Genomic DNA, 13,419 nt, shown 5'->3' with positions numbered 1-13,419 from the left:
GACATTGAATAAGGAAGGCATGATACAGTGTATTCTCCATCATAAGGGGTTGGTGCAAAATTGAAGAGCATCAGTGTGCCTCAGGTGGGGCTGGCTGCTGTTGGAACGTTGCTTCTCTTAGGGTGGGAACAAAGAGAGACCAGGTAAAGAGCCAGTTGTGAGTTGACTGTGGAATTCTAGAGTATGAACTCAGTTCCTTCAACCTTGCCTTGCTCCGTGTTTTAGCATATGCCATGGAGACCTCACCCCATGATACAGGGCATGGGAGAGCTCAGTAGATGCGACCCCACTCCATTTCAGATGTGTGTACTCACTTCTGAGTAAGCAGAAAATAGACTTGTGCCTGATCTCCGATCTTACAGTTTCACCACCTTAGTTCACCATGAGACATATAGTGCATTCGTCTGCTGAAATGTAGCTACAGGATCTTGCTTTTTCACTTAGAATTTATTTCCAGCATTTACCAAGTACAGTACAAAAGACGCTTTTAAAAAAAAAGATGGGGATCACTCAAAAGGTTGAAATGGAAAACCGCACCCCTTAAGATCTAAACAACCGGTCAAGAACATCATCACAAAACTTACTTAAAATATTTACTTTGAGTTCAAGAATGGAAAAGTTGAGAATTCTGGATTTTGCATATGTAATTATAAAGTAAGGGGGGAATTAAATTATTCTTTTCATAATATAGGCTAATATAACCAGATACATCCTTATATACATCCTTCAATACTTTTTAGAGGTGTCAAGTCAGTTGTAATAGTCTTATGTTTTGGTCGTTTACTTTCTTTGCATGCCTTATAACAGACTTTTGACTCTCGAGATAGGATTCCTCATGGGATATATTTTGTATCACAAGAATGAAATGTAGCATGGATATTTCCTCTAGTTGCATGTGGATGTGATAGTTTACATACTGAAAAATATTTACATGAGTAGTGTAAAGAAACTTCACTTTTATTCAAAATACTGTATATTTTCTTTTGTGCATGTAGACAGGCTTCCTACAAATGAAGAATCTTCTCTCCTTTGTGCTGCCCAGAGACATTAAGTAACTCCATTTAAGCCTCAAATGAACCTTAAAACATAACCCTACTTAGCAGTTGTCTAAAGATATCCCCTGTATGTTGTTTCTGATATATTTCTAGATATAAACTCTTGACCTCGGGGACCCCTATATAGATCTATAGGAAAAAGGCATTTAGTTTAAAACATTTTCCCATGGAATTAAAGAATCCCCATAGGTTTAATAAAGTAAGAATTTGGCCTTTTGCCTGGGACCAGGAAATTGTCACAGAAGCTCTTTTTTAGAATAGAATCAGTTATACAAGCCACAGGCCTTCTGCTTGATTTAGTTTTAATCAAAATAACAATTCGGAACTATTTCACTGCTGTCAGTATTTGTAAGTTACTCATGGTCTGTTCACTACAAATGAGACTGTTTTGGGGATTATCCACTTTAAGTATTACATTCTGAAATAAATGCATTTCTGAAAATGCCTGTCCGTGGTGGAAAAGAAGAAAAATTAAGTGTCTTTTATCACCTGTGCTAAGAGCATTAGGTCCATGACCTGAGTGGGAGAATGTTTAGGATTGTATATCCTTTGTCATGCATACCTCTAATTACAAACAGATACACTCTGAATCAAAAAGTTGGTTAATGTGCCATTAGCTAGCTGGTTTGTTTGTTTTCTTTTCCTTTTTTTCTCTTAGCTGAGATAGCTAAGATAGTTGTGTATTCAAAAGAAAGAGCAATTTTTTTTTTTTTGAGACTGATATATTCATTCTTGGCTAAGTTTAGATTCCAGGGAATAGTTCTGAATTGCAATTCGATTTTAATGTATTTTGTATGGACTTGTAGTGTTAAGGACTGGCCAAATAGAGCATTGGTTTATAACACTGAGTGCTGAGGAATAGTAATTAGGGGGCCGCTAATAAAGGCTATAAAGTTGGATGAGTTCGTGAAGTTTTAGATAAATATTAAGAATTTAGGTGAGTAGCAGTAAACACTTGTAGATTGTAAACATGTGTTCAGATGATGGGAGAATTCCCCGCCACAGAGAGCTGCAACCGGATCGTCATCATTTTAGGAAATACTAAGTGGGCAGGGATGAGGGGATGGGGGGGGGGATAGCACAGTCTTCTGCAGCCCATCTGGGCTCCCCCTGCTCTTCACAGTTTGAGTCTTGCCATTCAAGTGTAAGGAGACCGTTCTAACAGTTTGGTTGTCACAGAAGGAATATTTTTAAAGATACAGTTCAAGTTCAGGGTGGACTTTTTTGGCGCTCGGCAGGGATTTTTCCTGCTCCCCCGGCCCCCCTCCGGTCCCTCACCCTAAGTTAAGCCAATGGAAGACGCGAGGCCCGGCCAGAAACTCTTCCGCAGACACTAGCTCAGGTAGGAGGGGAAGCTGAGCGGCCTTCTCGGGGCCCAGACCTGCGAAGAGTTCCTTCGTGTGAGTTTGGAAGAGGCGGAAAGGGGGGCAATCGGCAGGAGCGGAGGCAGGCCCCTCTGGGGGCGACGACCCGCAAGCCCCGCCCCCTCCGCCCCTTCCCCAAAGGCACCTGCGCGTCAGGGACCCCCCCCCCCGCCCCGCTCTCGGGCGCGGGCTGCTCTCCGGCGGGAGGCAAGTTTCTTCTCCGGCGCTAGCCACCTGTGCGCGGCGCTCCGCGGGGGAAGGGTGGCGTGAGCGCGGGGACAGCGCGGCCACGCAGCTCGGGAGCCTCTGCTGGGGAGGCCGGCGGCCAGAGCACCTCCGGACCCCGGGGCTTTCCGGATGCCGAGCCCGCGCTGCCCGAAGACGCGGCCAGGACCGTAGCCCAGCGGCCTCGAGGCCGGGGTGCCGGGGCGGGCAGGGAGGGGAAGGGCTGGGCGGGGGGTCCCCCCGGCTGGCGCCTCCCCGGTCTGGCGCGGGGTCCTCCCCGGCGTCTCCCCCACCTCCCCACCCCGAAGTGGCGCGCCCGCCCGCTCCGCCCCGCCGCGCGGCTTATCAGGCGCCCCAGGCGCAGCGCCCGCTTCCTCCGGCACTCGCCGCCCTGCGCCCGCCTCCGGCCCTGCGCTCGCCGCGCCGCGGCTCAGTCCCCGCTTGGACCTGCTGTCTCGCGGTCCCCACGCTCAGCCTCCCCGGCGGCCCGAGAAGTGGGAGCTGCACCGAAAGTCGGCGCCGGAGCGGCGGACTGGGCATGCTCAGAAGCCAGGGCTGGCTCTGGGCTCGAGTAGGAAGCGTCTGCACTCGGGAGGCGGCGGCGACTTTGGGGAAAGTTGACCGGAGAGGGGAGCAAGCCCCAAGGCGCGCGGCAGCGGCAGGCAGGCGCCCCGGCGGCCCGGAGGAGCATGGGCACCCTGCGGGATTTACAGTACGCGCTCCAGGAGAAGATCGAGGAGCTGAGGCAGCGGGATGCCCTCATCGACGAGCTGGAGCTGGAGTTGGATCAGAAGGACGAACTGATCCAGAAGCTGCAGAACGAGCTGGACAAGTACCGCTCGGTGATCCGGCCGGCCACCCAGCAGGCGCAGAAGCAGAGCGCCGGCACCTTGCAGGGCGAGCCGCGCACCAAGCGGCAGGCGATCTCCGCCGAGCCCACCGCCTTCGACCTCCAGGATCTCAGCCATGTGACCCTGCCCTTCTACCCCAAGAGCCCACAGTAAGCAGGGGTGCGGCGCCCTGTCGGTGGGGAGCTGCGGGTCTCTGTCTTGTGTGTCGGCCCCCGCCCCTCGCGCTTGCCATGTCTGTCCTCATGCTCGGAGATGGTGCATTCTAACGGGCGCTTCTCGCGCGCTGTGCACGTTTCTCAGAGCCACACTCGCTGCACCTACGTTTGCCTTCGTGTCTTTGTCAGATGTCAAGCTATTTTTAAAGAAAAATAGACATACACATTCATATATGCCACCCACCGCACAGAGTTTGAACGCGCCCCAGGTGTGTGTCCGGCTGTGTGTGTGTGTGAGTGTGTGCGTGTGAGTGAGTGTGAGAAGAGGAATAAAAACCCTGTCTCCCAGATGCCCTGGTAGACCTGCCCAGCCGGAAAATCCTAAATGCAGGCTCATCAGACCTGAAATGAAATGCGTCTGATACCACCCTTACTTTCCCTGCTGGTGTGGCTCTCCCGGATTTCTCTACATGCCGGTGATTCACGCTGGTACCCCTCAAACCCCAACGTGCTGTCCTCGTCCAAGTGTCAAAAATAAGGAAAGACGCATAGAAAAGGGAAGATTTTTTTGATTTCCTGAATCGGTTGGCATTCACAGCCCACAAATGGAAGCCTAGTCTGTTGATTAAAAAAAATATGTATTTTTTCATACCATCCGAGGGAGATTGTTGCTTATTTTCCTTAAGGAATTTGCATAATGTTACAAGTGAGGTGTCTCAGACTATCCGGAGGGTTGCAGGTTCCCAGGGTCAAGCGTGAGAAGTACACTTACCTTTACTGACAATGTGAACACATTGTTTGCCTTACTCCTAGCTCCTGATGCAACCACTCTGGTATCCTTCTTGCGTTTAGAGAACTATGTTCTGATGTCAGTGAGCTTCGTAACTCGGGTAGGAAAATCGAATCCAACTTGTTATACACCTCTCAACGCAGAGACCTCATGGAGAGTAAAGTGACAGGGACATGAGATTAACATAGAATGAGGAAGAGCACCCCAGTGACCGGTATTTTGAATAAGTAGGTAATGACATAATTGATAAAATGAAAGGTTTTGCTGCTCTATTCCCAACTACATCACACTGGCTGGATGACACGTGTTACATAAGAACGCTAGCTCCCTTGGAACCCTGCACTTCATAAATACAAGAAATTAAGGAGAAAGGGTAAATACCCGATTGTCTCCATAGATTTTGGGGAGCTCTTGAGCATGTACTGATGATACTTTTGAAAACTTTAGAGTCATACCTACATTTGTTGGTTCCCATGGACCTTCTGCTGTCCCCCTTGCAGGTTTAGCTTACGAGGGAGTTTGTAAAAAAAAAAAACAAAAACCAAAAAACCAGAGGGAGTTTGTATTCTCCCAGAGTGTGGGGAAGAAACCATGAGGATAAACATTTTGGAGATTCTAACCACAGCAAGTTGCCCCGATCAGTTAGGCTTAGATTTGCCTTAGGAACCTGAATGATTCGCATCTACTTCAACTTCTTCCAGTAAATTAATTTGCAGTCCCGACATGCTTGCCTGTTTTAGCTAACGAGGTACATGGCCATCTCTCCTGGGCCAAATTTTGCATAATGAAAAAATAACTCAAAGATAGCTCTGCATTTTTAAGCATTGCATAGGATCTTCTTTTAGTATCTGCAGGACTTTGGAGTAACAGAGAAAACTCTGCTTTTATAAAAAGACCATTTTAATAGGTTTTATAATGAAGCATGATCGAGCCAGCTGATAACTCCAGTTAAACATTAGATCAGAGAAGATCTGAAGGAATGTTGGTAGTAGGGAATGAGCCGTAGAAATGGGGTAAGTTTTAGAAGTCTCTTGGTGCTCAACATGTAGAACAACTAGATTTTTTTTCCCAAGTCCATGGTGGGAAATGAAATTAGTGTGGCAAATAGGTCACACCATTCTGTTATAATAAACATTTTATCTATGGAACAATGCTGTGCGTTCTGATATTTATTTAATAACATGCTCTAAAGAAATCAGCTGCTTAAGGTATCACCATGATGGTTTCGGTGATTCTGAAGGATTATATTGAAGAAAAGGATAGAATGTCTTCCAAGCTTAAATAATTTTGGAAAAACATCTGTTCTTTTTTCACACTTACATAAAGAAAACCAGAATAAAATTGGCTTAAGTGGTAGAGTGTACCTTTCTTGAAAGAGAAGTTACATTGTATGCAAAATGATTATACCTTATGTCATTTGAATGATTGTGCAAGATAGCTCCACAAAGAATTAGGAAAACTTGCCAAATCAAAGAAGACTCACTTGAATTTAAATTTATTTCACTCTGAGTAATCTGATTATACAGGAGGACTGGCAACAAGTGGTTATGTCTTTATATTTTGTTTCTAGTGCAACTTACGTATAGTCCTATTAAACTCACAGATCATTGTGAGTTCGAGTTCAAAGGAAAACACCTAAATAGCCTAAAATGGGTTTCAGATTCACTTTCCTTTGAATTTTCTGTTCTCTTTTTATTAGATGTAGGTAACTGCCCAGCTAAGCTTCTGTTCAGTTATCTGATAAATGCAATTTGCTTACTGTGATTGCCCTCTGAGGATTATAATTTTGAAAAACTTTTGTTTAATGATTTTTGATCATTTAAAAAATAAGGTAAAATGTAAATTCTTAACTCACACAGCATTTTAATGTTTTTGGTTTGGAATTTTCCCTGTAAGCTGGGAATGGGAGGCAATGCTGTCTCTGAGCCAGGGAGCTCCTTCTGAGTGTGTGTGTGTGTGTGTGTGTGTGTGTGTGTGTGTGTTGGGGGTGTTCTTGTTTGTTTCTTTAACACCTGTGTAGAACTAGCCCTTAAATCATTCTTCCTCTGTTAGGAATGTGAAGCCAAGAACTGATGTAGAAGTTGGTACTATATCCTATTACTACCACATAACTACTTGAGAATGTAAAACTATTAGGCCATATGTTTTGAAATAAATTGAGCAAATAACCCCTAAAAATGAAAAAATATATAAAAGATACTCATTTTATGAGATCAGTCTGTTGGTTATATATATGGAATGGTTCTTATGGACTTTTTTTCCTTAAATTATTTTTATTAACATTTAATGCATTATTTGCCCCAGGGGTACAGGTCTGTGAATCACCAGGTTTACACATTTTACAGCACTCACCATAGCACATACCCTCCCCAATGTTCTTATGGACTTCTAAAGTAATTTTATTTCATGCTATTTCTTTCCTGAAAACTCTGTAACAGGTCAGAACATTTAGTCTCTGGAAAGAAATAGCATGTTGTAAACTCTTTACCTGTTGTAAATATTCTCAAATCCTTTCCATTTTGCTGTCCCAGGGTTGCATATCATTTAAGTGGGACTGTATAGACTTAAATTCCTATAAAAAGTTGTGTCTCTGAATTTTCGTTCAGCTGGTACTTTTCACCCCAGAGGCAGCTGAATTTCAGACAACGATGGTATGTTTTGTAACATCTCACTCTTTGGTTGTGAAATACTTTGGAAGAGCTAGGGGTGAAAAGAAATGGATTTTCTTATTTTTAGGGAGGCATTGATTGTAACAAGCTCTTATATGATCTCTTAAACCTGGACACTAACTAGTACATCTCAAGAGAAATAGTATCTTCCTAAAGGCTGTATGTTAAATTTTGTAGGAAAGTGGAGAGAATTCTAGAATTTTGGCATAATCATGGATGGTAGACTATTAAAACACAGATTCATTCAGAGGGAGCAATTACATTCCAATGGGCCCTACAGTTCAGCTGAATACTTTTCATGTGCAGCTATCGGAGGGGTTAGAGATGAGAGGGATCGAGGTCCTGAAATGAGGCGTTAATGCTACACAAGTAAGTATTCCAGAAAGCAGAGAATAAGTTAAGTCGCAGAGGAGATGCCTAAGAAAGATGGCAAAATAGAATCGTGCCCCTCTAATTTCATGGCATGGGGACGTCTGGTGGAGGGGAGGAGGGGCTGCCTGACTTCAGCAGGTGCTCAGGGGATGAGAGGGGCGCGGTGGGAATGGACAGGACCCTCTGGGCGACAGACACATGGCACCATGACACCAGCTAGTGGCGGCACCAGAATGCCATAGTGGGAGTTGAGGAAAAGCAAGTTTAGGCCACAGAGAATGCGAGCCTTGCTTTCCATTTTACAAAGTAGGCAAGAGGGCATTTCTGCCCCTATTTCCAACACTCAAGGCGCACGAGTGTGCACGCGTGCACTGTCCAGCCGGTGAGCACCCGCATCTCCCAGAGTCCCTTCAGCCCCGCGCCTTCTACCAGCACCGCTGGGAGGAGAGCTGTAAGCAGCCCCACTGGGTGAGGGCGTGTCACGGAACCCAGCAGCAGACGTTCCAACGCGCCAAGACACGGAGCCCCTCTCCCAAAGGAAACCACTTCCTCTCCCCCCTCTCTTTGAACACTCCTCATCGAAAATAATCTTTCATGCCCCAGACCAGCATGGCAGATTCCTTACATACCGAGGCCACCGGGACGAAGATGAGAATTGAACCTGAAGTCGGTTTCTGACATTCATCTCCCTTGTTTTGGCGGAGGAGTTCACGTCCAACGGAACGCTGGCCTAATGGACTTTGCTGCTAAAGTTGCAGCGTTCATTGGACGGGATGGCCTGCGCATTAAAACGGAGGTCGTGGGAGCTTTTAGAAAAGCATCTGAGACCAGGTTGCTAAGACCCTCTTAGGCTATTTTGGAACGCGGTCGAGTGTGTGCCCCTGCCCCGGGGTTTATAATGAAACTGCGGACAAGCCCTGCAACCCTGGGAATCGCCGTGGCCAGCCTCCTTGCTCTCCCGGGCCACCCTTCCAGGCACCGCTACTTAGAGTTTCTCTGAAGAGCCGGGCACACCATGCTTCTGTTGTTGCTGTTTGCAGGTTGGAAGGCATATGGACACATTTTTTTGCCCTGTCTGCTTAGCCGTGGAGGGTCTCCATGGTATCCTAGCAACCGGATTGGAACACCAGGCTGCTGCTCTTTCTGCCACGTCTCCCCGTAGGTGCTGCTGCCCATCCAGGGCCCGGGCCTGCTGCTGGCACTCAGACCCTCGGCCTCGAACCGTCCCTGCTCCGAGAGAGCGGGAGACAATGGGATCCATAAGCATGTGGGGGAAGCCGCAGTTCCCAGTACACTCCCCAGCTAATTATGCAGCCACATCTGTGGCATTTGGAATCCTAATGTGAACGGCGGAGCTGGCAAGGCTTGCCACCCCTCCCCTGACAGCCCTCTCCACGTCCTCGCACCCAGCCTCCTGACACCGGCTCTCCCTGTGCCCCTTGGCATCTTCTTCACATTCACTCTCCGCAAAGTTAAACAGGCGCAGTCCGTGTGAGCTCCCTGAATGTCATTGTGAGTGAGCGCGGAGGACTGTGTGCCGTCCAAAAACGGTCCTGCCCGGTGCGAACAATGGCACAAAGACGGGGCTGCGGCGAAACAGGTGTTTAACAAGAGGTGGGGCTCCTCACGCCCTCTCAAAAGGGCCTTGTATCTGCATGGGTTTTACACTCATGGTTATTACCAGGTACACAGCAGGAGAGTAGGGGGGGATGCAGAGAGGGGTGGGTGAGGGTGGGGTGCACAAAATGAGTATTCCGGGAATCGCTCAAGGGCCAGATGAGATGGATAAGGGTAGGGCGAGGTAAGAGGAGCGTCGTGAGAGCTGAGCCGTAGTCATGAGAGCTGAGCCGTAGTCGTGGAGATGCTGCGAAGGAGTGATGGGTTTTGTGGGTGAGTAAATAGGCCGTGACTGGAACAGAATTGACAGGTATGTCAGCACTTCGTAGAGAAAGACAGCTGTAGGGAGGAGACGCCTGGACTGGAGGACATCAGGGGCTGGCCTTTTCTGGGAGCCGGAGCCATCCTGGGCTTTTGGCAGAGAACCTTCCAGGTGTTTCCCTTTGGGCCATTGCTTGTTTTGAATGCCTTGTACTGTCCCTTTGAAACATCCCCGAGTCTGATAGCAAGAAGGGTTTGGGGGTGTTTGTGCCGGTCATAGTGCAGACGAAAAGGATGAAGAGAGTAAGTTAGTGCATCACGGTTTCTGAAACAAGCAGGTTGGAAGGGCACTGTCTTTCCCCATCACAATGGCTACCATTTACGGAACACTTCTTCTGTGTCAGGCACTTCTCCCTGCGTTTTCCGTAGATTGTCTCTATGATACTCAAACAGCCCTCTGAGGGAGACTCCAAATACTCCCATTTCAATGCACTGAGACAGGTCATGGAGCTCAGAGAAGCTAAGACGTGACTTGCCCAAGGTCACATGCTTTGTAAAAGGCCAAGCCTCAATTCCAACTCCAGAGCTGATTTCCTAAAGCCACTAGGCTTTTCTGCTTCCTGAAGGGCTGTGAGGTTTAGGCAGTGGCACCCAGACCCACTGGATAGCATAGAAGCTGTTGTCAGGGGAGTGTCTGTTCACCAGGAATTAAGTAGGAGGCAGAAGTACTTGGGGAGAAGCAGAGAACTAAGAGGACAGTGCTTCCCAAGGCGCACATTAGAATCATTTGGGGAACTCGAAAAAATCCAATGCCTGGGTTTTACCCCAAGCCGGTTAAAGTGATAATGCTTGGGAATACACACCCCGTCAGAATTTTTAAAGATTTCCCCAGGTAGCTCCAATGTGAAGGACCAGGAGAAACTTCCCTCTTCCCACATTTCTGTTTGTGGAACCCTTTAAGTACTAGGGGCTTAAAAAAGCAGTAGATTCCCCACCCCCACCAATTTATGGTTTATCCACCCACTCAAGTGTTGATTACTTGATCTAGCTTATTGGTTAGGGTTAGGCTGCATGTTAGAATCACCTAGGGAGCTTAAAAATATATCTGTCCTAGGGAGATGGGGCTCCTCGCGTCTAGAGATTCTGATGTAATTGCTCAGGGGTGGGCATGAGGAATAGATGTATTCCTTTAGCTCAGAGATGATTCGAAGACGAAGCTGGTGTCAAGCACCTCTCCCGTGGTCCGTTCAAGCTTGGTGGTTCCATGTGATCTGAATTCCCATTCTTCGGGGAAGTGCTTTCCTCCGTCCACTTTGACCCACGCAGATGCCCTGCTTGCCACAGAGTCATGCTGCCCTGCTCCCATCTGTCCCCCCGGGGCCTGTAGTGGCTGCACCTGTTGGTCTCTCGGTCCGACGGTTTGCTCTGGGGTTACCTACCGGGACCCGGGCACACAAAAGTGGCAGCAGCTCCGTTTGAAAGGTAAGTGTGTTTCCTCTTTCCTGCCAGCCACGAGTCCTGGCCAGTGTTCAAATATGCCACTCGTTAGGATCAGCCATCGTTCCGAGTGTGTTTTCCACTCCCGGGGGGCCGCTGCCTAATTAAGCAGTAGGAGTGTTTCCTTGGGCCCCAGTGAGGTGTTGAGTTTGAGAAGGTGAGCTGATGTGGAGCCCGCTGGAGGAGGAGCCCCGGGCTTGCCTCTCCTTCTGGTATGTGATGTCTCTGCAGCCAGCTACGGGTTTTTTTTCCTACAGATATTTTATCCTTTTAAGGCAAACAGCCTGTGCTCGGGCTGAGGAGTACTTTCCAAAGAAGCTTCAGGGAAAGCAGAGTGAACACTAAGCTCTCAGTCCCCTTTCCAGAACGTTTGGTTTGCGTGAGCAGACCTGGGCACGGCTGACAGATAGAGGAGAGGTCCGAGTGGGCACCCACCATGTGTCCCTCAGCGAGCGCTCCTGGCGGGGACGGGAATTCCTGCGCCTCACGCTCACAGCCCGCTGTGGCCCGATTGCCCGTCTTGGGGTCTCTTCGTGCCTTCTCTCACTTAACATTGTGGTTAAAAACTCTCAAGATGTTCCTAATCGTCTCCGATAGGGGCCTACTTACATTTGCAATTTAATTGTCTTCCCAGGTGAGGATCAGCCAATATAGCACTTTGTATAAGTGAAGAAAGTAGCTAATATAATTGCAGACACTTTTTGGTAGAAATAATCTTTGAATGGGAGTTAGCGAGATGCTTTCTTGTCCCTTTCGCCCCTCCTTCTAAAATACGAAAATGTATTCAGCTGACAGCATGTAAGCGCGGGCCTGATGGGATAGGGCTGCCCACAGGATTGGGGGCATGAACTACACAGGGAAGTTAAGCATAAGGAAAGTAAACACTTCCATTATGCATCCAGCTTCGTGTCATGCGTTTGGTTACTGGACCTAAATGGGGAGGTAAGAGGGAATTAGCAACAATAGTGAAACACACACAAAAGCATGGGTTCCCTTATTGGGGTTGGCAATTTGAAGCAGAATGGTGGGCACGAGTTCCTGGGGAGACACTGGGAATATACCTGTGTTAGAGTTCTTTTCCGAGAATAGAATAAAGGATGCGTGTTAGTATAGGAAAAAAAAATCAGTGATGATTTAGTATCAATGTACATGAATTCCACCAGTGTCAAAAATAGAATGAGCTAGTACTAAAAACCTTTGCCTCGCTAAAGATCATAAATGCTAATTAAACTTCACCAAAATTGCTTTAAGACTGATGCCATTTCATTGACTTCTGCATAGAGGTGTAGTGACTTAGACCGTGCAAAGCAGAAGGTAAATAGCTTAAATTATTAACATGTGTCAGAAGTTGGTCTCCTAATGCTAGTGACCTTCTACTATCTAGTTTTATGTTCTCACTTCTAGACGATACCTGCTCTTTAGGAATACACTGTATTTCTTTGAACATGAACCAATTATAATGTCAGCCAGTGAGTTTAATTTGGTTAATCGTATTCAATGTCAGTGATGACAAATACACCTGAGTTGAGCAAAATAATTTTGCTGTTTTCTGAAGCCATTGTATTATGGTAATATCAAGCTTTCACAGGATCGGGGCCAAGGAATAATGAGATAATGTGAGGGGAGAAACATCTCCTTTCTGGACCTACTGTATATCATCTTAACGGCCGGACTCTATCAATAAATTACGGCTTTGTGCTTCTAAGTCTGGACTGAGAGGAAAGAAGGAAGGCTTGTCACGACATGGAAGAAAAGTGGGATTCTGAACGTTGCCCCTCTGGATCGGAGGGTGGCTTGACCACCCTCCTGTGACTGCAGGCGGCTGCCGATCGCGCTGTCCATGCTGGCGCAACCCCACACTCCGTCTTTCTGAGACACACTTTGCCTGAATCATGGGTGACTGAGTAGCACGTTTTATATTATGGCGAGGCAGGAAAGATGGCCCTCTGTTAGACTTGTACCGGTCTGACAGGATGTCACCAGCTCCTTTACAGAGGAATATTCAACATCTGAATGTGACAGGTACATTTTGCTCGGCCCGTAGTGGTAACTCGTTATGTCAGTGGGAGGGGAGAAACAAGGAGAGAAAGTGTGGGAATCCCCAGGGCACCCACGGCCTGCCTAGCAAGCATGATCGTCTCTGGGCATCGTGGGCTTCACCGGAGCTAAATGCTTACCCCCTTATTTAGGAGATGTCTGAGGATAGCAAAACTTCAAAGAACAGGCCCACAGAAACTCAGATGAGTAAAAGTAATTTCCTGACTGGAAGATCCATTCAGTGAATCCCTCTTGGTTTTGAGTAAAGGCATTGCATTTAAGACAACTTTTTCAGTTCTGAGTTGTTAGAGGAACATCTTTTTTTTTTTTTTTTTTTTTTTTCCCCTTTTCCATAGCGTATGGTATAGTACAAAATGAAAGAATTGTTCAACGTTTCTGGCTATTCACTTAATAGTCAACTTTGTAAAAATGTAATACACAAGTCTGTCATACATTTGTATGAACAGTGTTTCTGTTAGAGATCTGAAAAGCTTTGAATAATGGAAATATTCGGAGGCTTTTTTTT

At 47.1% G+C, this 13,419-nt stretch overlaps 1 protein-coding gene across 2 annotated transcripts in view; it reads left to right on the top strand.

The window, feature by feature from the left end:
• The window catches only part of PRKG1 (protein kinase cGMP-dependent 1), a gene marked incomplete at its 5' end in the record, with an annotated part of 1,240,279 nt that overhangs the window by 81,995 nt on the left and 1,144,865 nt on the right, over nt 1-13,419 (top strand). Inside the window, one exon of one of the 2 annotated variants that reach the window (XM_080822908.1) lies at nt 3,334-3,644. The exons of the other annotated variant lie outside the window; for it this stretch is intronic. Within the exon in view, the coding sequence (XP_080679034.1) occupies nt 3,334-3,644 (311 nt within the window). Of the gene's footprint in view, nt 1-3,333; nt 3,645-13,419 lie in introns of those variants that run through there. 2 annotated transcript variants of the gene reach the window in all.

This window comes from Martes martes (assembly GCF_963455335.1).
Source record: "Martes martes genome assembly, chromosome: 14".
NCBI classification, from domain to species: domain Eukaryota; kingdom Metazoa; phylum Chordata; class Mammalia; order Carnivora; family Mustelidae; genus Martes; species Martes martes.
Note: the sequence above shows the minus strand (reverse complement) of the source record. Positions and strands in the feature narration are given on the sequence as shown.